The 25,529-nt window shown below is 41.4% G+C and overlaps 1 protein-coding gene and 1 long non-coding RNA gene across 3 annotated transcripts in view; one reads left to right on the top strand and one right to left on the bottom strand.

Annotated features, from left to right (window-relative positions):
• Positions 1 to 3,793: 3,793 nt before the first annotated feature.
• LOC130517674 (uncharacterized) lies at positions 3,794 to 9,902 on the bottom strand. Its single transcript, XR_008947770.1, has 2 exons — positions 9,769 to 9,902; positions 3,794 to 5,317 (listed from the first exon to the last, which is right to left on the bottom strand). It is a non-coding gene; the product is annotated as an uncharacterized LOC130517674 (long non-coding RNA).
• lrrtm4l1 (leucine rich repeat transmembrane neuronal 4 like 1) overlaps positions 9,792 to 25,529 on the top strand; it is a 48,795-nt gene continuing 33,057 nt past the window's right edge. Inside the window, exon 1 of one of the 2 annotated variants that reach the window (XR_008947767.1) lies at positions 9,792 to 10,294. Coding sequence is in view for 1 of the 2 variants with exons in the window: in XM_057019707.1 (XP_056875687.1) it covers positions 10,291 to 10,294 (4 nt within the window). In the remaining variant the exon portion in view is untranslated. The remainder of the gene's footprint in view (positions 10,295 to 25,529) is intronic. The other variant, XM_057019707.1, reaches the window with a different exon arrangement.

The following is a 25,529-nucleotide window of genomic DNA, read 5'->3' as shown; positions in this document are numbered from 1 at the left end:
AATAATAAGGGGTGCATTTTTAGATTCCTAATTAATTTATGTAATGTAAGGTTTCCACCCAGTGTCAGGCAGCAGACGAGAACCCAAGAGCGACACCAGAGTTCGGTTGAACACTGCTTTATTATCAGGAACAAAAGGCAGACAGAATATACTGGGGAATAGGCAGAACAGAGTCATCAGGAGCAGGCAGGGTCGGAACCAGGCAGGCAGGAAAACGCTGGAGAGTCATGTGGAAACACAAAGGACAATCTGGCAGGGAGGCAGCGTAGCGCAGGGAACTAAAAAGGGGACTCATTAGTGTTCCGATTTCCGATTTGCGCGGGGCGACTGACACACGGGCGGGATTGCCCGCAGCTGTGAGACCTAGATTGTGTTTGAAAGGTTGTAATGTTCATAAATGGGACTTTCTTTGCCCACCTTTAAAGATGCACAGCAGCTGCAGTACTGCTGGCAAGGGGAATGTGAATTCTTCCATATGTAAATAACTGATTGCAATTTTCAAAGACAGCCAAGGATGCAAAGCACAATGGGCCTCATTCACCAATATGTTCTTAAGAATCTTCTTAGATTCTTTCTTAAGTTGTTCTTAAGAAGTTCCTTAAGAAAACCCTACGTCAGATTCATCAACGCGTTCATAAGCCTCAGAATTGTTCGCAGCTGTGTTCTTAGATTGATGAATGCCATCTGTTCGTAAGTTGAAAGCGCGTGCCAGGTGAGTCTAATTAACATACGATTAGCATAAGTCACCGCCCACTAATGCCCATAAAAGGAACTGCAGCAGGACCCTGTAGACAAAGCAAAAAGCAGCCAAATGCCCAAAGCGAAATGCCCAAAGCTTGCCTCTCCACGCCTGATTTCTGACGCCGTGTTGCACAATCAAGAAAGGATGGCTAACACGCTTGATAAAATTGCCTCAACCCTGATGACTATAGCCAACACGCTTAAAGAAATCAACGAGAATGTAAAAAAATAAGAATGTAAAAAGAATAAAAACGTGTAAAAGCTGTGCTCTGAAACTGGTCTCTCTTTTTTTCTTCTTTTTGAAGTGAATCAAGACTGTTAGACTAAAATTGTGACAATAATGCATTTTATTCACAAATTAATCGTGCTCAAACGTGAACCGCGTGCCTGCAGTCTGGCCCCATCATTGCGTCAGGACGCACATCCTCAGGGGGTTGTGGCTCTGTCCAAACACATCCAGCGCCCCTTTAACATGCCGATGGTGCGTTCAATGGTGGAGCGACTGCGCGCATGCATCTGATTGAATAAAATTTCCTGTGGAGTCTGAGGGTTGGTCAGTGGTGTCAACAACCAGGGAGCTAGGGCATATCCTCGATCCCCTAATAAAATAAATCAAGATAAAATCAAATAAAAAGACAGTTTTGGCATGGTTTCCAATTCCAAATTGGTGAATGCCACAATCTTCGTAAAATGTTCGTAAGTGGGACTTAAGAACAAATTTGTTTGGAAGAACGGTTCGTGAATGAGGCCCAATGTTACCAACTTCATTTCACCAAAGGGTTGGCCTGTATTACCTTTGGCTCAGCTCTACCTCCTCTTGCTTATGAGGATAATCAGTATTGCCATCTATAAGGCTCAATCTTTGGTGTTTCCGGCCTGGTTTTATCACCTATTGTCTGTGGAGCTCTGCATGACTGCTCTTGGCTACAGGCTTCAAGGGTTTAGTTTTCATTTCTGTTACCAGGGAAACGCTGGACTGTGGAGTAAACCTGTTTGAGCAGATCATCACAGGTGAGGTTCTTTTTGTGTATTCCTTTTCATCATAATCTGTGCATAAGCCCCAATGGATTACACTCATATTATGTGCGGATGTCTGTGCTTTATTATGTTAATGTGACCTTATATGGTTGACTTGTCTTGAATTAAAATATAGATTAATTGATACACATAGACGGAATTCATGTCAAATTTAACATGCATAATTAAGCCTGATTATAGGAAATCTTTAAGAATGAAGCTTCCACTTCTAAATTGAGAGATGTAATGTTTCCAAGATGATGCAAGCTCAATGTCTTTAATCACTTATGATTGCAAATAACAGCATTTTCTCCCTGTGATCATCCATGATGAAGATTCAAGCTAATTTCTGCTCCAACTTCCTGCTCTCTCACGTTGGATAAATATGCCATTGCTATTTCAAATGTAGCTTCATAAAAAGGTGACCTTTCAATAGTTTCTTCCTTTTTCTACCGTCCCTCCATATTTTCATGCAAAAGGAGTAGACATTTTTTGTTACAATGGATTTAAATAAATAAATCCCTCTATGAGCATATTTTGGTATGCCTTAGAAAGTGGGACAATGTGGGAAAAATGTAGAAAAATGTAAAAATAATTTGTGATTTACAACACAGCAGTTAAAAAGGTTCTTTGTAAAAAAAAAAACAAAAAAACAAAACTGTTCAAGCAATATCAGTTTGTGGTCATTCGATGAAATGGATATTTGTTTCCCTCAACTATTAACAACTATTACAACTATTAACCAGATAATCTTTGGGAAATGCACTCAAATGAATCTGTTTCTGCATGTATTTATTTATTCTTGATGTAATGCGAGAAGAGAAAGTTTGAAGCTGCATTTTTTTTCTCTGAACAACACAAAAGTCCTTAAAGCTGGTCTGAACCCTCCTTTATGGGCCAAAATTGCTCCACTTGCTCCTCCATGGTTTCCTTCTCACTCCTGTAATGTCCAGTAGTAAATGGGGCTAGTTGTTAAGTGATGGGAAATTGAAATACAGTCTGAGGGGAGTGTATGCTTGCGCAGTTTGTGTGTTTTTACAGAGCAGCAGAGTTTTTGGATCCGTGTGTATTTCCGATCAGAAACGGAGTCCTTGGTTTATTTACATAGCATCTCTTTTCACTAAGCAGTCACTGCAGAGCGTCCGGCTGTTTTTTAATATCAAAATTGGAGCTCTGACAAACTCCAAAGCTGATCGCCATACACAAAAAAGTTGTTGTTCTTCTGGCTTTGTAAGGACCTTCATAGGCACGATACATTCTCCAGCCCATTGCTCTGACTCTAACCATCCCAACTAAACCTGTAACCCTGAAATAGATCTATTTCCCAGTGAAAATAAATCATGAATTGCTTTCTGTGCACTGAAAAACTTCTTTCATTCACTTCTTTAAGTGGTCATATGCTCTTCCCTTCCCTCTTTAGTGTCTTTGACTACTGCTCACATCAGTTTTCCAATCAAAGGGTGGGAAGATTAAACGTGTTACACGTGAACCAGTTGCTGATGATGCGTGCTTGTCATCGATCACATATCGGATGGTGGCTCTCGTGGCAGTGTAACTTTAATTTTGACTGTTGGTGGCAAACAACAAGAAACATGTATTTTTAGGCTTTGATTATGAGGGATTAACATAAAACTCACAATCTGGGAGCAGAATTTTCCAAATTTCCCTAAGTCACTTTGGAACTACAGTACCGTCTGTGCTTCATTTATTTGAATATAACAATAGGAAACATGTCTGATTTAAAAGTTAAGGCTCATTCTCTCCTTCAAAGTGACTCTGGGGATCATTTTCTGACAGTAATGGCTTACAACAGTAGGGGTGATGTGATACAGACAGACGGCTGTCTGGCTGAGATATTTAGCATTTGTTATTCACACTGCAACATTGTTGTCCTAGATATGACAAAAAGTTCGCACCACTTACTGGAACTTCCCCGAATTCACCCGCACAATCACGCACAAGTCCTCGTCCTAATCACTTTAGAAGAAGAGCACTTGAAAAATGTATGTCACCTTTAATCAGAAAAAGACACAGATGCAAACGCAAACATCTTTTATTCCCCATCTTTTACAACCGCAGGAAATTTCACAAGGAAAAATATATAACAACGTTTCTTTTTAAGGCATTGCGTAATACATTTTTTTGAGAATATATATCCCGAGCTCCTAGAAATGACAAAAGATTTAATTGCTGCTAGAAGGCTTTGTCACTTCAATGGAATTATGTAGCTTTGCATGGCTACATACCAGTGAAGATAAATTAGATTTTTCCCCCCCTACAGACTTCATATGTCACGTCTGCAACCAAATTGCCAGAATAATTATTGGCACAGTACCATTTCTGCAAACCCGGGATGTATTAAAAAGTTCTGCTTCAAGTTCACTTCATTTCAACTTCCTTTTTTTCCCCCATGTTTGTGTGGCAGCACCCTATTCAGGTCTGACGGCACTCTTGCGAGACTCTGCGGCGCTGTTGCCATGGCATCCTATGATGCATGCATTTGACATTTATCATGTATGATCACATATTTGGTTACCAGCATGTGCATGACAAGATGTTTACTACTATTTTGAAATGGCCACTACCTCTTAAAAGTATTAAATATAAACTTTCTAAACTTTCCATACTTCTGGACAACGGCTTGAGACAAACGCTAATGACGCGTTTCTGTTAAGAGGTTTGATTTAGTTCTACAGAGCAGTCTAGTTTAAAGGTCCATCTTTAGCAGATTTATAGCCACACTGCAGGCCTCAATGTGACATCGCTGCAGTGTGTTAGAAAGGATAGGACAGCTGTTGAGCTATAGACAGTATGCTGTTAAGCTGTGCTGTTAATATTGACATCATGGTCATGGGCAATGTATAAGTGAGCATGAGCAGAATAATGCACGGTCTCAGTTCTGGTTAAGCTGATGCTTAGGACCCATGGTTATTCCTCAGTGCAATTAACAATACTTAGTTAACTCAGTGTTCCTACCCTAAAGATGACTATTGAAAAAGGTTTAGGGCCTAGAAGGGAACCTGTAAGCTCATGGAATCAATCGTTTTGATGGGGATGAAGTTATTTGGAGTTTTAGGGCACCTACATCTGCTCAGGCTAAAGACCAGTATTTTAAAAGAACCTCACAACAGGGGAAAATGAAGAAGCCTACTGAATGACCTTGTGAGTATAAAGTCCAGAGGCCCTTGCGTAGTTTTTACAGAGCTCCACGCGTAAAGACGCAAACTGTTGAGGAAGAAGAGATAATGTAATACAAGCCAGTGAACTCTTCTTATACTTCTAAATTGAAGGAAAAAGGGGTAATGGTCAACACAGGAGCAATGCCACATGTAATCACTGACGTCAAGATGTTTTTGGAATATGAAGAGGCTTTCAAGCCGGAAAAGAACAGTGTGGAGCTGGTTGCTGGGGAAAAGGCGAGTGGCGTGTCCTTGAAGAGAGGTGCTGCTGATGTTCACCGGAGACAACAAGGACTGTTTTCTAAAAACAATGTTGACAAAGCGTGGTTCCTACCATCGTTTCCACGGAATATTGTGTAGGCCAGTTTACTATTTGAATGCTGTAAGTAAAGAAAAAGACAATAGATGTTATGAGTGTTAGGGTTAGGTTAGGGACATGGCTCAAAATTCTTGGACATTGTAACTATAAAGATATATCAAAACTGGAAAATGCAACAGAACATGAATAGAAAGTCCTTTCTTTCTATCCCAAAGAAGAGTCCCAAAAATGCGGACGATACCAATCTGTCATTTTCATTTTCAAACCCCTCCAAATGGAAATGCAAATAAATGCTTGCCGCATCTAACTTTATTTCCATAGAAAGGCAATTTATATGGAGATAAAATACCAGGACTTCAATTGTGATTTACGTTTGCAGCTCATGTTTGAGGAACATTGTATCTTATTTTGTTGTCATCATTACTTTAAGCAACAGTAAACTTTGTGTGAAGTTAGATTCATGTAAAAACCTTGCGAATAAACTGAATAGGTTTCGCAAATATGAAACATGCTTTGCACTTGTGAAACACCACTCACCAAATGTTACATTTAAAAAAAAAAAAAGAATAGGAAACAAACGTCTAAAAGGAGGAAACAAACTTCGGGATGTTTGTGCCAATAGTCCCATGTTCTGTTGATTGGACTGTTTCACAGGTGCCTTGTAGTTTGGCCTCCACAACAGGAGGTGGCGCATGTCACCTGGATATAAACAACCACTGATTTAGCCTGCGCCACCGCCTGGTGTAGAGGCCTTACTTTTGGCGTGAATACCCCACCATTGTACTTCTTCGTACTTTTTGTACTTCATACTTTTTTTTGTTTCGCATTTAATTTTCAAAAATGTATTTTCTTATAAATGGTGTTTTATATTTGCAAACCAGATTTTATATTTGCAAAGCACATTCAAAATTTGCATGAATTTAACTCCATAACAATGCCTTTGTCATAAAATCAGCAGTCTTTTTTTAAAATCTCTCACATGAGCACACTCTTATCAGCATGTCTTAATTGCCTGTGGGTTAAATGTGTGCTGCTGCTTTCTCCAATGACAGCCTTGCTGTGTTTATGGTCTGTTAAAGACAGACTTTTGAGGGAACGCGTGCTTGGTGATATTGAATCAGTGGTGTGTATAATTAATCAATAGATGAGCAAAGAAAATCAGACAGTTCAGTGATCCCAATGCATGAAAAGAACACGTGCTAACCAGCAGGCATCAGCAACTTAAGTTATGAAAACTGTCTGTGGGATTATTTTGAGACTGCACCCGATGATGAATCACACTCTACGCCAGTTGTCACCCCAACTTAAGCCAGTTGATTACACAAACCTTAAGACCACGCCCCCAAGAGCGAGCGTAAATATGGATGATTCGAATAAAGCCCCTGCACACACGAATATTTAATGATATTTTGTCTCTTGTTACAAAACCTCAGTGTGGTATTGGCGTGTATGTGTCATATCGAGTACTACTTACTCACTGTCAGGAGCCATTTTCTGGACATCCCACCGAGCTTGTGTGTGCTTTCATGCCGTGGTGGCTGTTCCCTCTGGACCCTCAGTGCTCTGCATTGATTTGTTGTACTGCCTGCTCTATTGTTTTAACCAACTGACACGCCAGAATTGAACCTGTGACGGGGTGGAAGAGATCACTTGTGGGATGGGAAAAAAAACATTTGAAAGACTCTGAATCTTCTTCTTGGTGCAATCACTGTTCTACTCTACTGTGCTGCCTTTCCTTTGTTGTTTCTTTTTTTTTGCTGATGCTGTACTCTGGCGCAGCGTGACATTGTCCTGCTGCTCGCTAGAAGCATCAAGGCCTCATCTGTGGTCAAGGTAAAGAGGAGAAATAGGAGGCAAAGGGACCTCATCACCCCGTTGATTTACAGCGTGACCTCCTCGTGAGTGTGGCTCTAGGCTAGCAGGTCCAGTGTCAAACCTCCATCAAGCAGCTCCTTGTTAATTCATTTTATGGGTCTTGTCCCTCCTTGTCATCCCTCTCTCTGTCTCACTTGTCTTTCCTGTCTGAGCCACGCTTCATTAAACTCCGAATTCCATCATACCGACTGTATCGACTGTCGATGATGGAAGTAAACCTAAAGGACGATTGCTAAAGGAGGAATTGGTCATGTTCTCTGGAAAATTTGTTTCAGAAATAAAGAAATGTTTTTAGTGCGTGACCAGCTCAGGAAGAAAAGAACAAATCCGACATTTAACGGAGCTCTGACCCTTGAAAAACGTGAAGGTATGGTCAAAGTGGCAGCGTCATAAAGCCAGATCCTGCAGCTGTGTCCCTCTAAGCAACATTTTTGAAAAATAAGTTTAAGGTTGGGAAAGACCCTTTGCTGTGCCTCTGATTTTCTGCTCATAACACAATCTATTCGGAATATGGATGGCTAAGAAACACAAATCAGGCAGCTCATGATGACCTTCTGCCTCATATTGTGTTGGTTCCACATTTGCAAATGCTCTAAATTTTAGGGGCCTCACAGACACTCCACTGGAAGAAGATCTGGGGACCTTGGAGGACAAGCGAACACCTCAGGCTCATTATTACGCTCGTAAAACCATCCCTGAAGCATTTTTGCTTTTTGGCTGAGTGATTTATCCTGCTACACCAGGCCGCAGCATCACAGAGTATAATTTCCAAGGGTGTGTATAGTCTGCAGTGATGTTAGGTAGGTGGAATGTGTCAAAGTAAGATCCACATGGATGTCAGGACCCAAGAAGAACATTCCTCAAAGTGCCATACTCAAAGTGCCATGCACAGTTTGCCTTCGTCCCATTTGTGGTGCCATGAGAGCCCCCAGGCAAGTAATGCACACACACACACACACACACACACACCTGGGCATCCATGTGATGCCAAAGATAAATGTGATTCATCAGATTCTTTTTTTGTGCTTCTAACACATCGACATAAGGAAAAGGTATTTGTTTAGTATATCCCAGGTGCTGCGATGAAGTCACTCGTCAGTAGTCATAATGTCACGCCCCATCACTGCTGCTTCTAAAAACTGACCGGGTCGACATTCCTGGATTACTCCATTTTCATTTTGCCATTTAGGAGGGGGGTGAATCCTATTGAAGGATGAGTTCTAGGAACCAAAGTAGTCATCAGGAACTTCAGAGGCTCTGACTTTTTGTAACACTCCAAACTCACTCAAAGGTATCAGACAGAAGTTGAGCAACCTCAGCGATAGGAATGCATTATCTGGAGAAAAAGAGATCAATTTAGCTGAGTAAACAGCATTCATCCCTTTTTACAAAAAGTGTTAGCATGAAGAAGTATGCTCAGTTCATAAACTGCATATTAAATGTTTTTTGCATAGTTTTTAGGGTTGAAACCAAAATGATCTGGTTCATGTTGCCTGGCATTGTACATCAACTAAATAATTTAAATCATTCCAGTGACAACCATTCATAACACTGATTTTAATGTCCTCTGGCCTGTCATTTAAAGTGAAGAACAGTGAAGAACATGATGAACATAATAAAACACAAACACATACAAGACTGCAACAAAGAGTACAGCATTGTGAGCGTGGATCTAAGTCCTGTTTCCTCTGTCATAGAGCAAAGTTTCCCTGCAAGAGGAGTGATATCAATAGATTCCAATGACTTTGATAAGTTAGCCTTAATTTTTGCTTCTCCGTGGACATTTAAATTGCTGTGGCTAAATTCCTACAAGTTAGAACCGTGGCATTGTAAACTATGTTCAACATATAAGCAGCAGCATGAGTGTTGCTGTCTAAGGGCTGTCTTCCACATCCACGTCTCATAGTATGTATGGATCTATGGGAAGAATTTTGAAAATCTTCATTTATTATATGATTTTCCCTGTCTGCAGGTATTTTATGTAAATATGTAATGCTGATTCATATAAAGAATTAGTTATAAGACTTTAATAGGAATTTGGACCAAGCTAATCTGAAGACATTTATTAATTACCGGTAAATTATTATTGGTCTTTGTTAGGGGTTGAGAGAAACATGCGGCAGTTGTTAAGAGTTAAAATTAACAGCAGCAGTCTGTCCTAATCCATGTAGTTGAAGGGCAAAATTGCTTTATAATCATTGCTAATTAAGTAATTACATAGCATTGCGTTTGTACTTATGTGCCTTATAACGATCGGGATGTATTCGTTCCTAAACAAGTTTAGAATACAGTCACCCATCCTATAATTATATAACAGGAGGTGGATTAGGCAGCCTACCCACTCATGCTATAATGATGACCACATACTGTATCCCTCAGCATCTCCTCCACACCACCTCTATAATTGGCTTATATAGGGAAGACATCGTAAATGGTGACAAAGCGCCTGCCTCTGCGTGTTGGTGTTGATAGGAACGCATGCAATAAAAAAAAATAGTATATGTAATATCTAATACTTGACTAGATCTGCCCGCAGCTGTTAAAACACCGCATCTAATGCGCTCTCGCTCGCTCCTTCTCGCTCTCCCACGTGTGCGCGCACACGTCCCCCACGCAGCCGGGCGCGCACACACTAACCTGCTCATCAGTGCTCTGCACAGAAGCCCCCGACAGTGCCCGAGCTCTCCTGCGTGAGATCGCCGCTTTGAGTGTCCGCTGCTCCGCTGGATGTTTGCGCAAGAGGACGCCCGCGTCCGTCCGCGACTCTGCACTTTTGTCCGGACCGTTTCGAGGCAGAACACCTCTTAACTTTGGCACATTCTGCAACCTTTTTATTTTCGTGCACTCATTTTAAGACAATGTTTCCGTCGGCGGGAGCCCCCCTCGCAGCTCCGGGCGTTTGAGTTCCAACTTGGGGCTTGATGGCACCCTCGGCGGTGACAGGTCCGTAAAGTTGCGCCGCGCCAGAGAACATGGGCGCACACACGAAAAGCTTTTCGTAATTGAGACAATTTCAGGAATGAAGGCGGTTGAGTCTCAACTCGTGTGAGAATCGAGCGGTGTTTCGTCAGGTGCTGGAAAGGTAGAAGCTCGGAGGAAGAGTCGTGATCTGCGCGGTGGATTGCGCCAAGGACGGAGGGATCGGACCGATGAGACACCATGGGTAAGCAAAATAGTTATTTTAAAGGGATTGCCACCATACCACGAAGAACCACCGACATCTTTAAATTACCATGATTATTAGTTTGGTGTAGTTGTGCTTCTCCGGGGGGCACTAGTCACTGCTGTCCGCTGACGCATGAACGTGTGGATTTTCTTCCAAGGCTGTTTTATGCTTTATTAGTGCGCGATGCCATGCGACTCGTACTTTTACTTTGCCGAGGAAAAGTCTTCTGAGATTTTTTTGCGCATTTTGCACCTTAAAAGCGGTCGCCATCGCTGGGAGCTTTGCCTTTCTTTGTCCATGCATTTCATTAAAAGGCAAATGTTGCAGGCGGCACTGCTCGTGTCCATTTGCGGACCCCGACGCGCATCTTTATCACCTGGCAGGGATATATTATAGATTAGTGCAAAGACATTTGTGCAAGTTGAAGCTCAGTCACACCTTGTTATCCTTGAAACAACGCCGCTGCAGTGGGTACCTTTTCCACTTTGGATGAAATTTGATGAGATGCTTCTTTGTTCTTTGGCCTTCAACCCCTCCTTAGAAGGGCTTTTTCCTTTTTAAGTGCAGACATGTTTTGACTCTGTCTTTCTAAGCCCCCCCGCCAGTGCATCCCATCCTACACTGACTGACACCTCCTCCATTTTACCAACGGTGGGTGTTTTAAAGTTAGATTCGCAGCTCATTATCCTCAACCTCATCAACCCACACGTTTGTTTCAAAGCATTATTACTATTATCAATTAAAATGAGCACAGAGATGCTGTTCAGTGGGCAGCTGCAAACGGTTTCATTGGACAATCTCCAAGTCCTTCCTTTCACTGCAACTTTTGTGAGTTGGAAATCTATTGCTATTGCTCAAAAGAGCACAAGCACGCGCATGGACGTGCGCACGCCAGCTTGGCACGTTTGTTAGGTGCAGCAGAGAGAGAAGGAGCCGCTTCAATTGTGATTTTTCCCACCCGCGGCAACTGTGATTCCTTGTTTTCATTGTCTTGACTCCTCGTTTGTTGGGCTTGCGCTGCTGGTCTGGCTTTGCTCTCATTGTCTAATGCACAAACTGGCTGAGGAGCCGGAGCCCGATAAGCGTGCTGCCCACACATCTGTGCAGATTTGTGGCATTTTTCCAAGATGTAAGCAGCTTACTGCAAGTAATGAGCACATGCTATTACTGCTTCAATTATGTCATCACAATTACTGGCCTAAATCAGTTCCACCCCATCGCCCCTTTCAGAGCTTCCCCCACGAAAAAACAAACCAAGGGACAGTCTCCAAGGTCAGAAGGGCAGGCACCTTTGGTGGAGACACATTTAAACTGAATTACAGGCGATGCAGCCCATTTTTTAATGAGCTACCCGCATGTGATTCTGCTGTTCATTTTCGATATGTCAGGAGAGACAAAGTTAGTCCAGAAAATTCTGTCATCTTCCCACTGAGATAAATCAAACATTGGCCTTAAATAGCCCCTATTCTCAAATATGTCACCAAATAATGAGCAGGTCATTGCATTGAATCCGTGAGAGAAGCAGAATGTGACTGTTTCATAAATATACTGATATACTAATATTGCTCCAGGGGTCCATTTTTTTTTAGAAATTAGTTTGAATTTAAATCACAATACATTTGGAAGGACTGTGATACTTTTTGACTCTACATTTTAACCACTAAGAATAACTAGCATGGATGCTGTGATATGTATAGTGAACATAAAAGTGCTTCCCAATGCCACAGAACAGTGCAGAAAAACCAATGGCATTTAAAGTATGGCAGAAAACATTCCGATGCGTTTGAAGAAAAGCCAAGGCGAGAACACCAATACTTACACCTTGTTTAATAATCAGCAGCAGATAGAGGTGCGGAGAAAAAGCTTAACATGATTATCATTCCTAAATTGAATTCAAAGGTTTGAGACCAGCAATCAGCAAAGCCAGTATTAAACAAGCAAAAACCACAAGTCACAATGCCAATTCGTTGTGAATAAAATGGCACTTCAAAAGGTTTATCAACAGAAAAAGAAAGCCTTGAGTCTCTATTCTCAAAAAAAAAATCTACAGGTTGGTTCTGTTTTTTCAGTCTTAACCTTGACTTGTGACTCCTCATCATGTACTTTTATGCAGCAGAACCGAAGAAGCCGAAACTGGATAGAAGGCGAAACCTCTTCATGAGTCGGAAAAACAGTCCAGTTGACACAGAAAACTTGAATCCACACTTGTGGATTTAGTGTTGAAGAGGAAAAGAAAACGAATCGCATCTTTCGCAACATGCTGTTAATCCCTAATCACATCTTTTTCACCCCGGAAACTGTGGACTCATCATTTGTGTCCTTCGAAAATTCTGACACAAATCTCCAGTCGCGACATGCGTACAAATATCACCGGTGTAAACGGAGGCTGATCAGCCAGCGTCTGGCAGGAGGAAACAAGCAACGCACAATGGCATGCTGCTGATTTTGTTTATATTCACGCAATTATATCACATCACACATACGGCATGATCTTCCCACACAACCTGGAAGTATTGGAGGGTTTCATTCTTATCAGTCAAACAAACACCTACTTAATTTAAGAAGATTTTATTTCTTCAGATGTTCATTGGTATGAGCCACAAGTGAATTATTAATACATTACATATCTCTATGTGTGCATTTGTGGGTCCGGTAACTTGCTCAAGGGCACCTGCGCAATGTCCTGGTACCTCCCCCTGCTATCATATCGCTTCCCAAGTTCTGTCCACACCCAGGCTTGAACCGAGAACCCTCTGTTTCGCAGTTGCTGCACACTAAGCTACCACCGGGCCTAATTTATTGCATAGAAGCGATAATTATCTGTCTAAACCAACATATTGGGACATACCAAGATGCACAGAGAGGGTAACAACAAGTAAATCCAACATATCATAGTGGGTTTAAAATATGCCAAGTCAAGCCGACTTCAAAAGGTGCAAAATAAATAAAGCCTGCGTTTTCATATTTGGCAGAAGTGATGATATGTGGGAAAGATTTCCAGGGTTGGCAGAGGTCTACGTCTGAGGAGTGCATTACACTTTTGAGTGTAAATTGTCATGTGCACTCTCGTAGTATTGAACCGCATTATTCATTTGTTTGTTTTGCAAGTGGGAGAGTTATGCTACATTTGTTCCTGGCTGCATCATCTTGTTGGCTGGTATAAAGGCAGGAAGGAGGCTTCGGCGAGCAGCTCTGATAAGACCAGATCTGCATTAATATTCAGCCTGTCAATATGATCACATCCACAGCTCTGACTAGCTGCACCGTCTTCAACCTTGAGGGGGATCAGGTGATCGCAGGAGCACAGAAAACAATGCATACTGTTTTATTGTATTCTCAGTGCTCTCTAGCACTGTGTTACTTGTGTTTATACTTGTGTTCCTCTCTAGTTTAAGTATTGTGTTGATTTATGTCCCTCCCTCTCGGCTCCTGACTCTGCTCTTCCTGTTTTTTTGGGGGGGTTTGTGCGTTTGGGCCAAATAAACAGCCTTAATTGTACCTGACAGTTGCAGTTCCTTCTTTCCTCGGTTTGGCGTTTCTGAATTACTGAGCCACAGATCTCTGCATTCAGATTCCAGGAAAATAAATGAATTGGGAAGCAGAGGAGGCATTTTTGTTCAGATAACCAAGCAAGCTCCATGAAATGAAACATCTCACAAGGGTACCAGTTCTGCCTGATGTGTCATACCGGGATTGCTCGAGTGTGTGTTTGTGTGTGTGAAATCCAGAAGCCAGCGTCAGCTAACTGCTGATATGATACACTGAGACTTTCAGCTGTCATTATTTGACAGGCTCTGTGTGGACGGTAAGTGCTCCGGATGTCAAGGTTGTGGGGGGTCGAACACTTATTTTGATCTGAGTGGTTCACTAGGTGGCAGTGGTGATGACTTCTGCCTCCTGCCTGACAACTCTACCTCCACCGGCCACCAGAGGAGACATGTCAACAGGATTCAGCACTTCCCCTCAGTTTATTTCTTATAAAGATTTACTAAATCTCCATTTTCAAGTGAATAAATTGTGGTTCCAATTGAACAACTGCACTAAATACCACAGCCCCATCTGATCAGAACTTTTTAATTTCTCAATCTTTTTATGACACTATTCCTGTTAGACTTGAACATTTTTTTAGAGATGATTCATCTTAAGATAGAGGATTTGAGCTGCTGCCAACTTCTGACCAGGACAGGAGTGACGTAATCGGGCCAAAAAGCTGATCTTGTAGCAGCAGTCTTTTAGTCTTTATTGGTATGGTCAGGCACAGCCGTAGATCGTAGATCACTGCATCGGAGGAAAAAGTGATTTAGGTTCAAACTGAGCCATAATATTTTGTTTTGACATCTTGAAAGGAGTCAAGGTTTTGGGATTTTTAATTGATTTAAAGGGTGCTTAAAAAAAGAAAAAGCCAATACACCACCCATGTAACCAGCTTCCTGAACCAGATGTCAGAATAGGGAATAAATTACTGAAATGTCTGCCGCGAGCCCAAGTTGTGGGCACCAGACCAGAATAGTTTGTTCAGACCTCATTTTATGAGTTAGTTTTCCCAAGCGGACTTCCATCCAAATGTCTCATTAAGAAGGCGGGCTTCTGCTGAAGTGAGCAGATTTCAAGGCCCTGCAAAACATGCCTGTGTAAAAATGTTGACATTCAGAGCTTCCAATTAGCCTCCTGAACAATCCCCACTGCAAATGACGTTATATCAAGTATTTCCTTGTGTATGAATATTGTAACCAGCAGGATTGTGTGCTATTGTAATAGTGTAAAACATTTGTAACATTAATAATATTCCTATTATTGCTAGCTGTGTCACAGCATTAAAGCAACCGGTGGTAGACTTTAATAGTCTAATAATAATTTTGTAGTGTGGCCACTCTCACTGACAGTGTTACCTCCTTATTATTATATTCTTCAAACGTCCAGCCACAGGCTTCAGTAGTTGTCTTGACTTGTTGCTGGCTTCTGTTCATGATTGAAGACCAAATTTGGCTGTTTAGTTGTTATAGACATCCTCTGAAGCCAAAGAGTTTTTCTGGGGCCAAAGAGTTGGAGTCGGGGCTGGAGTAGCACTTCCATTTGCTGCTATATTGTGTTCGCAGGAGAAAGGATCAGGGCTTCAGAACAGCTTTTTACATCATTCAGCTGTCTAGCTTTGCTCTCCAAGGGATACACGTATGAACATTTATCATTCAAGGATTAATTGGGAGCTAAAACATGTTTGGTGCTTTGTTTTTTTTCTTACTTTGTGCCTCTGTTCTTGTATTTTTGAATGATAATGGCGAGCCAGGGATGGACACTATTTCCAATATATGTATTTAAAATACATATTTCAGATTACAAAATAGTAATTTGTAACTTGTATTTTATTACACTGATGAAAATGCATTGATATATTGCATTAAAAGACTTCAGTTTCATGTATTTTTGTGGTTTGGAAATACCATAAAAGGCTTCCTTTGAGATAATGTAGTCAGTAATTTGTTTCTGCAGCCTGGCTGTATAGAAAAGGGTGTTTGGAGGTCAGTTTATTGGGCTCACATTGACCTCTTGAGCTCTGACCAGGAAGGACGCTGACCTGGTTGAGGTGAGGGGTTTATTTCCCACATTCTCGCCCTCAAACAGAAATTGTCTGCCTTCTAGACCACTTCATTTTCAGTGTAATGTTGTTGTTGATCAAGCTGTCCTGCGACAGATGCTGAGTTGTTGGCGAAGGCTGCACATAGTGAGGACGATCAATATGGCTTTTTGTCCTCCGTTTAGCAACTTTTCTGTGATGACAAACCCTATTAATATTGAACTAGGGAGTCAATCAATCAATCAGTCAATCAATCTTTATTTATACAGCATCTGTTACAATCTGAATTGTTTCTAGGTGCTTTCCAGAATCCCAGGGCCTGACCCCAAACAAGCAACAGTGACAAGGAAAAACTCCCCTTTAACAGGAAGAAACCTTGAGCAGGACCAGGCTCATGTAGGGGGACCCTCCTGCTGATGGGGGGCTGGGTAGAGAGAGAGGAGAGGAGAGGAGAGGAGGAGAGGAGAGGAGAGGAGGGAGAGAGGAGAGGAGAGGAGAGGAGAGGAGAGGAGAGGAGAGGGAGAGGAGAGGAGGAGGAGAGGAGAGAGAGAGAGGAGGAGGAGAGGAGAGGAGAGGAGAGGAGTCTTCTCTTCTCTTCTGAGAGGAGACCATGACCCAGTGGGGTGACAGAGGCCTGTCAGGTGATCATGTTTCTGGACCCCACTGCACTGCAGGTCCAGCTGAACCAGCATAAGAAACCAGTCCATGATCTTATTATTTACAACTTGTATTTTAGTGTTTTGATCAAATGTGGGTTAACTGGTTCAGTCTTTGTCTAGTAGGCTAACGGAAGCTACCAAGGGTGGTTTGGTTTACACTTGGGCCCAGGACTGAGAATGGGCTTTTAGAATATCAGCTTGTTAACATTCCATCCCATTTTTGCACTGGATTTTGAGCAGAATACACAAACAGTATTTTAATTTGACATATTGTGGCTGTGTATTATGCAGCATCATTTTGATCGAAAAGCTAACGGGACCTCTTCGCAGTGTAGGAATACGCAAATACGCTAAAATAATATTTTGGTAACCAACTAATTTATTTCCCAGGCCCACGCTTTTTAAAATTTGAAGGTTTCTTAGAGGGAAAAGCGAAGAGAGAAAATCCCCTTCACCAAAAATATCTACCATTTAAAAAAAAGCATCCATCCATCCATCCATCTATTCATCCACCATCCATCATCCATCATCCATCCATCATCCATCCACCATCCATCCATCCATCCACCCATCCATCCATCCTCTACCACTTATCCGGGGTCGGGTCGCGGGGGCAGCAGCCTAAGAAGAGAAACCTGTTCTAATCAAGTCTATTCTATCAATAAATGGCTTTAATGAGTCAACTTCAAACATGCTTGTGACTGATTTTGAATTCTGCTCATTAGATTCAAGTACAGGGCCTCAAAACAATAGAGTGAGAAATTCGGGATGTCAAGTAATTAAAAGCTTTAGATTAATGACGGGGTAGCTGTAAGTGAAAAATGGTTATTCAGAGTTCATAACTGTATCCAGTGAATTCCAAAACATCTCTATCGGAAAGATAAGTGACAGAAAGTGGATATGTACTGTATATTTACATTTAGCCAGCTGCCCCATCAGAACTATAGCTCTGTCCAGCACATGCTTGGCACCGGGATGATATTTGAAGCTCCTTGGTGCTTCAGTGAACTGAAAAGTCCTTGGTGCAGGGTGCGCGGATCACCGTGTACTTCTGAATGGGTTTCTTGTACTCAAATCCGTGTAGTGGGCCGGGAGGTTCCTCTTGTTTTTTTGATAGAACTCCCCTCAGCTTCGCTCTTCGCCACACTCCACTGCCCATTGGGAGCAATGTGAGCAGTTGTTGTGCTGTTTTATAAAAACCACACATTAACTCCAGAAACCAGCTTTAACATATTCATTTTGATAGAAGCTGAGAAAAGATGAGTACATTTGTGACTTCATCTAGCTCTCACACATCCATTCGGTTAGCCGTGTAGCCGGTTCAACATTCCTTTTCAATGTTCCTTTAACAAAACAGTTATATTGTCCAGATTTTCTTCATTCCTGTTGGGAATTGATTTAAAAGATTAACACAAATTTAACTGCACTGATCTTTGGGGTTGCTCGGTGATGTGTAATGATATTTTAAAGATTACAGAGTCATTGTCTTACCTGTGGTTCTTTACTCAACTCCATTATGTTGCAGATGTGGCTTAGTCACTGAAAATGATCTTTTCTCTCATAAACCTCAGCTGTTGTTAGAAAGTGTTGGGTTTCATCAAGAAAGGAGAGTGGTCCAAGCTTTTTATGACTACAACGAGTAAATCAATCACAATTCCAACTCTCGAAAACCTTTTAACGGCTTTGAGTACGACAAATTCAGCACATGTCAGGAAAATCATGTGGGAGTGTCTAGAAGAAAGGTCAAGCCACAATCAAAAGTGGTATTTTGTTAACAACGGCGGTGTGTGGCGTACCAAGCATGGCACTGCTGAACCTCCAGGGCCGTTTAATAGAACATGGTTAAATGCTTGGCAAAACTCTAAACAAGGTTCACATTCTTTGGCCACTATACTGTAATGATTCACTTGTTCGTCAGTGGCCACTACCAAGGCAATGCTGCACTTCCAGTGAGTTGTTGTACCTCAGAGGCAGTTTCTCTTGGGGATAAAAGGAATCCCATGTATTCCATGTTCCTAATTCCATTAATCTGGAATAATGCAAAGTCTTAGCAAATCAATACACCTAATCATGACATTAGGTCTTTAAGTGGTAATAATTTACAGTGGCCACCAGGCAAAGAAAGAGCAAGTCTTCTGTCTTCATTCCCTCTTTCGCTCTTACTCTTGGTCTTGCCCTCAGAGACTCTGCTCATTACAGCCCTCACAAATCCAGGTAGATTAACAGAAGAGTAATTTCAGTTAAACTATTAATGAATGTTGCTTTAGTGCAGTTGTGTAATGCCATTGGCGTTCAAATATTAACTGACCATGCTAGTATAGATTTTTCATGTATTTTAATCCTATTTTCTGGAGATGTTCTGTTCACACCCCTCATGTCCGAGTCATTTGATTTTTATTATCTGGTGATACCGGGACACAACCAAGTAGTCCCCTAAGTTTTTTTTTGTTTTTTTTTTAATTAATATTATTGAAGCGTATAACTACATATAACCTTTGAGTCATATTTATAGCACCACCTACTGGTGGCCAGAACTTACCTGCTTTACTAGTACGCTTGGAAAAATGTTTGCACATAGGCCAGAACTGGTGAAAAATGTAAATTTCTTGTCTATGGAAATCAAAGCGAATCGTGTTCATCATGTTGAAGGTTCCTTTTTTCTTCCCAGATGTCGCATGTTGCTGTAGCGCTGGCTTTTACACTCAACTTTAAAATGGTGGATCTTTGCCAGCCTTATGAGCGGGAGTGGGAAGACCACTCGTAGAAGTATACGCCTACTCGCCAACATAGAATATCCACCATAAAACCATAAACTGTTCATTTGAACCTTTTATTTCTATGCTCCCACCTTCCGTTTTGTGTGTAGTGTTTACTACGTGGAAATATGGACAACAAAACGCCTTTTTGTTACATCAGTTGTCCAGATTTTTTTCCCACCTGATTACAAGCCCTTGAAAATGACACGATCAACCCTGATTTCCGATCACATGCCCCCTTTTTTTCTGTTTCTGCATTTGTGTGCACCTAAGAATCCTTCTCTAAACACTGAACCATCCATATTATGCCACTTTGGTTTTTGCAGTCAGTTAAAAACCCAGTTGCCTGCCTTTTCCAACTAATGGGTATAAATAATTGATATTAACTTTGTATATTGGCACTTAATTCATATATTGCACCACCTCACTTTACAATTTCCCACATTTTCATGGGGAGGCCCCCCCGGACTGAATATGTTACATAGTTCTGTGTCCAGAGAGTATTTTTTTTTTAAATTTTATGTGCCCTAAATCTGAGTGAACACACTCAATAATCCAATATATCACACATGCTGTAGTGCCCTCGGATTCTGCTTGCCTAAGCTCATTCGCACATCTTAAAAACCTTTGGCTCCAGTGGTGGAGAGAAAGTCAGTCTCAGAGGGAAATCAAGAGGTGGGGTGGAGAAAAGATGAGCCTCTAACTTCTCTTTTAGAAAAAAAAAGATGTACAGTTTTTAGCCTTTATCAGAGGATTCAGTGTGTAACACGAATTCCGATAATTAATAGACATGAGGTGGATGAGGTTGTGAGAAGTTCTGTGCATACATGAGAGGTTACGAAAGTGAGATAAAGTCTTGAGCACCATAACAATCAAACATTCTGCTGCAGCAGAAATAGTGCTTTTCTCCCTTTGTTGCATGCTTTTCATTTGAATTGCACCACTGTGCATACCCATAGCACCACTGGCCAACCCAACTGGGCACTCTGGGTAATAGCTTTTGCATCATTGCTCAAAGCAAAGCAACATGCATTGAGATGAAATATCAACTTGTCGCACCGCCAAGAAAGACGGCAGTGTCTCTGCTGGACCTGCCAGACTCCACTCTGTTTCCCTGGGTGGGGGGGCTGGGGTTCTGTCTCACATCAATGGGATTTCAGAAAGGCTACCACTGGAACGTGGCTCCAACTGAAGCAATAACCATAATGATGAGCAAAAAATAGATTTAACTTTTGCTGTGTGTTTTTTTCTAGTGCAGAGCAAAAATTATTTGACATATTGCATTACTGTTTGAGGCTAACCACCAACCTGCACCAGGTCAGTCGGCAGTGGAGGCCAGAGGGATCGTGGAGCAGAGAGCATTGTCTTTTATTAATATTTATGGGCTGCAGTTGTTGCCTTTATCTGACTTAAATTGTGTTGTAGCATTATTTATTGCACAGTGTGTAGGGGGGAATATCTCTAGTTTTCTTTGAGGCAAAACTAATCTTGCGCTTCTGTTCCACTTGCTGATGAGTAGTAGACTGAATGTTTTACTAAAATGCTGTAACCCGCGAGGAAAGTCATCAGAATACTCATTCTTTTCATCTATTCAGGCCTGATTAGGGAGTTGTTTATTTTGGAGAGCAACAGTGGCCTCAGCAAGTGATAATTCTCATGTCATCAATAAGCAACTTTAAAGATTGATGGATAAAACTGAACTCCGAGACTCGAGAATTCAAAAAATGGATATTCTGCTCCCACTTTTATGATTTTTGTTGTGATTACCACTGTCTAACAATAAAATTAACTTAATAAAAAAGTAAAGGTAACAGCTGTAACATTCTTGATTAGATCATTTGTCATAAATCTGGATGTGGGAGCCAGTCGTACAATATTATAGCTGGCCTTTATGGCAGTGTGTTGAGCCAGTTTAAAATATTCTTTTACCAATTCAAATGAATCTCATATGTATTATTATTTTTCTTCCGAGTATTGAAGCCTCAACATAATTACTTCTGTTGTAATGATTCTTAGCTTTCTGTGGGGGGCGCTGTGAGTGCAGCTGCATTGCATTTCACTTGGCCAAAACAAACATGTTTATTATTCATCAAAATAGGGACAGCTGATGTTTGGAAGGACCAAAATCACGTTGTGAGAAAGCAACTGAATCCAAGCCATTTTGGGCGAAGTGTTTGGGAGTCAGAATGCCAAAACTGTGCACCCAAATCAGCCACGCTGAGCTCTGGCAGCATGTGGCAGGACTGGGAGAAAACCCACAGATGCAGCTTCAGAAAATGTTTGTGCAGAGATAGTAATAGAATCATCTTGAGCTCTATGTCTAGATAGTACCACCGCAATTTATGATACCAGCATGAACCCACAGGAGCAGAATACAGTACATATACTCCGCATATAGAAATATCTTACGCAATCAGGCCTAAATGATTGAAAAAAATGAGATTACCCTCATACGTATATGTGTTTCCAGCATGTTTTCCATCAGATGACTACGCAGTAAATTTAAAAAAAAAAAAAAGTAGCCCTGGAGGCTGGGTTTGGAACTACCCACGTGCTGTATTCTAATGTCTTTGAAATCCCCCACACTCACGTTCTGCCAGTTTCCAGTACCTTAAAACACCCGTTCCCACTTTCCTACTTGCATTTTTTTCTGTGGCGTCTGTGAGTCACAATTTTTTTATAGTCACCAGTACTTTAGAGTAATTTTTCCAATAAGGACAGAGTCTACTGCAAATGTATAGCCAACTGCATTGCTGCAGTCCTGCAGCTAATCTCCAAGAAACAACTTTGAGATACCAGATCTCTGAAAGCCTCTGGCATTGATTGGTCATGGCTTGCGAAGACGAAAGATCCAGGTAAACAGGATGTTTTGAGCTTACTACATGAGATGCAATCTCCTCCGCAGGAGACTGATAATGATAACTGGCTAAAACGTAGCTCTGAGATTTATTTTTACGACAAACCAGGTTTTATCTCTTCACAGTCGCAGATTTCAACAGTTTCACGTTCCCCAACAGTGATAAATATTATTTGGAATTGTTTCTGGTGTTGATGTCAGATGTAACCAGAGTGACTCGATGCAGGAATTCATTCTTCTATGTTTATCTCCCTTCTTTTCCTACCTCGCCTTTCACACACACGTTTTTACTATTTTTAAAAGGACTCCCATTGACTATGCATTCTCCAGCCCCCTACCCTAGCCCACCCTTAAAACCAAGTCTTAACAGTCAAACAACCCTCAGAAGTCGAGAAGTCAAAATGTCCTCAATTCCCCAAAATTTGTCATTACTGTGTAGCATGTACACAGAAAGAGCTGCTTCCTCCACTGATTCATTCATTCATTTGCTTTTCTTTTTTCAAATGATAGTAACATTTCTCAACTGGAGACAAACTGCTTGTTGGGGAGCAGGGTTGTAAATGTCACTGCTTATCAACATGAGCCGTGATGAACCAATCCCCCAAATACACAAGCTTTAAAAGGATGCAGATAGGCCTGCATTTTATATTAAAAATCGCTTCAGCTTCAGTACATTCACCAGGGACTCATCCTCCTTTTGTTATCCTCTGGAAAACATGCAGAGGGGTCATTAGAAATATTGGAATGTGGCAGGCTTGGGACACAAGCTGAGACGCCCTCTTCTAAATCCAACAGACGTGACGATGTTTGACCATATTCATATGGAATGCTTCAAAAGGAAATGGTTATCAAAACATTGGCCAACAAGGAAGTGGGCAGTACTGGTGGTGACTTTTTACTCGCTGTTCCACAGTAGACAGAGGAGGAAAGGGGTTAATGCTAATAGCACATAAGAATCCATCTCCCTTTCAGTTTATACAGAGAATTGTGGATCTGCGGGTGAGACAGCTAAAGACAAGACCTGCAGAGAGAAAGAGAGAAGTCAATTATGACAACGGTAATTTTGAATACATACACAATGCAACTGAATGAACATGCAATGCAAACAGTCACACATCAGTCAGAATTGACTGATTTTTCGAAAGGTATTGTTATTGGTGAAGGCTTCCATTGTTGTATGTTGTTTTGCCACTAAGTACTATACAAGGTTGACTTTCAGCCTACAAACTGAGGAATGAAGAGCTCAGAAGCTCACATACGTCTGTGTGTGTGTGTGTGTGTGTGTGTGTGTGTGTGTGCATGTGTGTCTCTAAGCCTTTACATGGACAGATTTGCATATAGTGTGAACGTGTCTGCATACAGTGGGTGCTTCCTTGGCCAGCTGGGGGACAAAATCCCCTGCAGAGCATTCTGGGAGATGCTCAGAAGAGTTCACCAGAGACAAATCCTGGAGGCATCTCGGCCAGATCTCCAAGCCACCCCATCTAACTATGTGGAGGAGCAGCGGATCTATTCTGAGGCCCCCCGATTTTAGAGAAAAACTCAGAACTGATCTACTACCCTCCTCCAACATTCATGCAATTTCTTATAATGCCCATCATTTCTCTACCATAAAGACCACCCACCCACACAGTTCTGTTATAAGTTAAGCTTTTTCATATGTCATGTGTCCTCAAGTCATTTCCTCGATTTATTCTGATAAATACATAGTACAGAGCACAGCTACATGCGTTAGCGTGGATGAGCATGTGTGCGTTTGTTGTTTGTACTCATTTCTTTAAAATAGAGTCAGGATCTCTGTCTCATGCATCTTCTGAAAGACTTTAACCCTTTCGGGGTCATGGGGAGGGAACACAATGGGTGAAGGCAGGTCCACCCCTAGATGAGTCGCCAGTTCATTGCAGGCCCTATATGAACATTTGTGGGTTCAGTACCTTGCTCAAGGGTACCTCGGCAGTGACCTGAAGGTATTCTGGCACCTTCCTGTACTACCAGAACACCTTCCATGTTTTGTCTGTACTGGGGCTTGAACCAAAAACCCTCCTTTTCTCAGCCCAGTTCCCAACAAAGTGAGCTACCGCCACATCACTGTTCAGCATCTGCAAACTATTATCTATCTATCTATCTATCTGTCTGTCTGTCTGTCTGTCTGTCTGTCTGTCTGTCTGTCTGTCTGTCTGTCTGTCTGTCTGTCTGTCTGTCTGCCTGCCTGCCTGCCTGCCTGCCTGCCTGTCTATCTGTCTGTCTGTCTGTCTTTTCTCTATATTTTTTTATGTTCTGATCATGTCTCTGTACTGTGGCAGTCTAAGCCTATAACAGCAGCACTAAGAAGGAAGTAGAAACTGATTTGTTTTCTGCTAGTGGCATGGTTGCTTGTTGAGCACGCAGAAATAAACAAGGGGAACAAATGTTGAAAGGCCAGCAGCACAATAATAGTTATTCGTGAGAAAACTGTATTGATCGAATGAATTATTAATCATGTTGCACTCAGGTTAGCAACAACGCCAGGTGAGGCCTGGTCCTACCGCTCTTTAGTGTACGTTACACACATGGAACCAAAATCAATCCTAGTTGTGCGAACATGACAGCAACAGTGGCAATCTTGTGTTTGTAGTCAAACAACATTCTAGTTGGATAGGCAGACTTTCCACAGACTGCAATTACATTACTTTATTACCCCAAATGAAAAAGTAAAATGTGATTAAGATAAAAAAAAGTTTTAATCTAGAATCTTTAAATAATAATAAAAAACATATTTTACCTTGGAATTTTTTTTTGCCTCTACAATATTGAGCCCGAGCACATTGAGTCTAAAACTCATGAAGTATAACTCACACAAACACAATTTAGAACAACAATGGGAATGTTTTCAACTCAGACCAGACCTTGATTTATAAGGGCTTGTGTATTTTTGCAAACAATAGGCATTTTAATTGCTTTTTATATCAAAACCCCTTGAAAGCCTTGTATATGTGTGCATGCTTCCATATTACAGCACATCTGTGTTCTGCAGGGTTTCATGTGCAAATTGTTAAATATTCACATGTCTCGATCTTAAGCCAGGAGCAGTTTGGGCGTTTGGATCCTCACTAATGGGCTTGTGTATATGCATCTGATCAGCTGACAATATTTAATGGTTCAACAGCAAACATTATGAAAATGTGCCTCAGTTTCTTGCTTTTACTCTAATTGCTGGCAGACATCAGTCATAGTTTCAGTGACAGCACAATGTACCTGCAACATATTTATTTAGTGTTAACAGCTGTTCAGAAATACATTGATTTAATCAGTGTCTGAGCAATAATTATGGTCATGTTTTATTAGACAGCTCAAGCTAATAATTGCTAATGACTTTAAATCAGTCATCCATCTTCCACGCCATCCAAAT

The sequence above is a fragment of the Takifugu flavidus genome, chromosome 20, assembly GCF_003711565.1.
Source record: "Takifugu flavidus isolate HTHZ2018 chromosome 20, ASM371156v2, whole genome shotgun sequence".
NCBI lineage: Eukaryota > Metazoa > Chordata > Actinopteri > Tetraodontiformes > Tetraodontidae > Takifugu > Takifugu flavidus.
The sequence above is the reverse complement of the archived record's forward strand: the minus strand, read 5'-3'. Positions and strand labels throughout refer to the sequence as shown.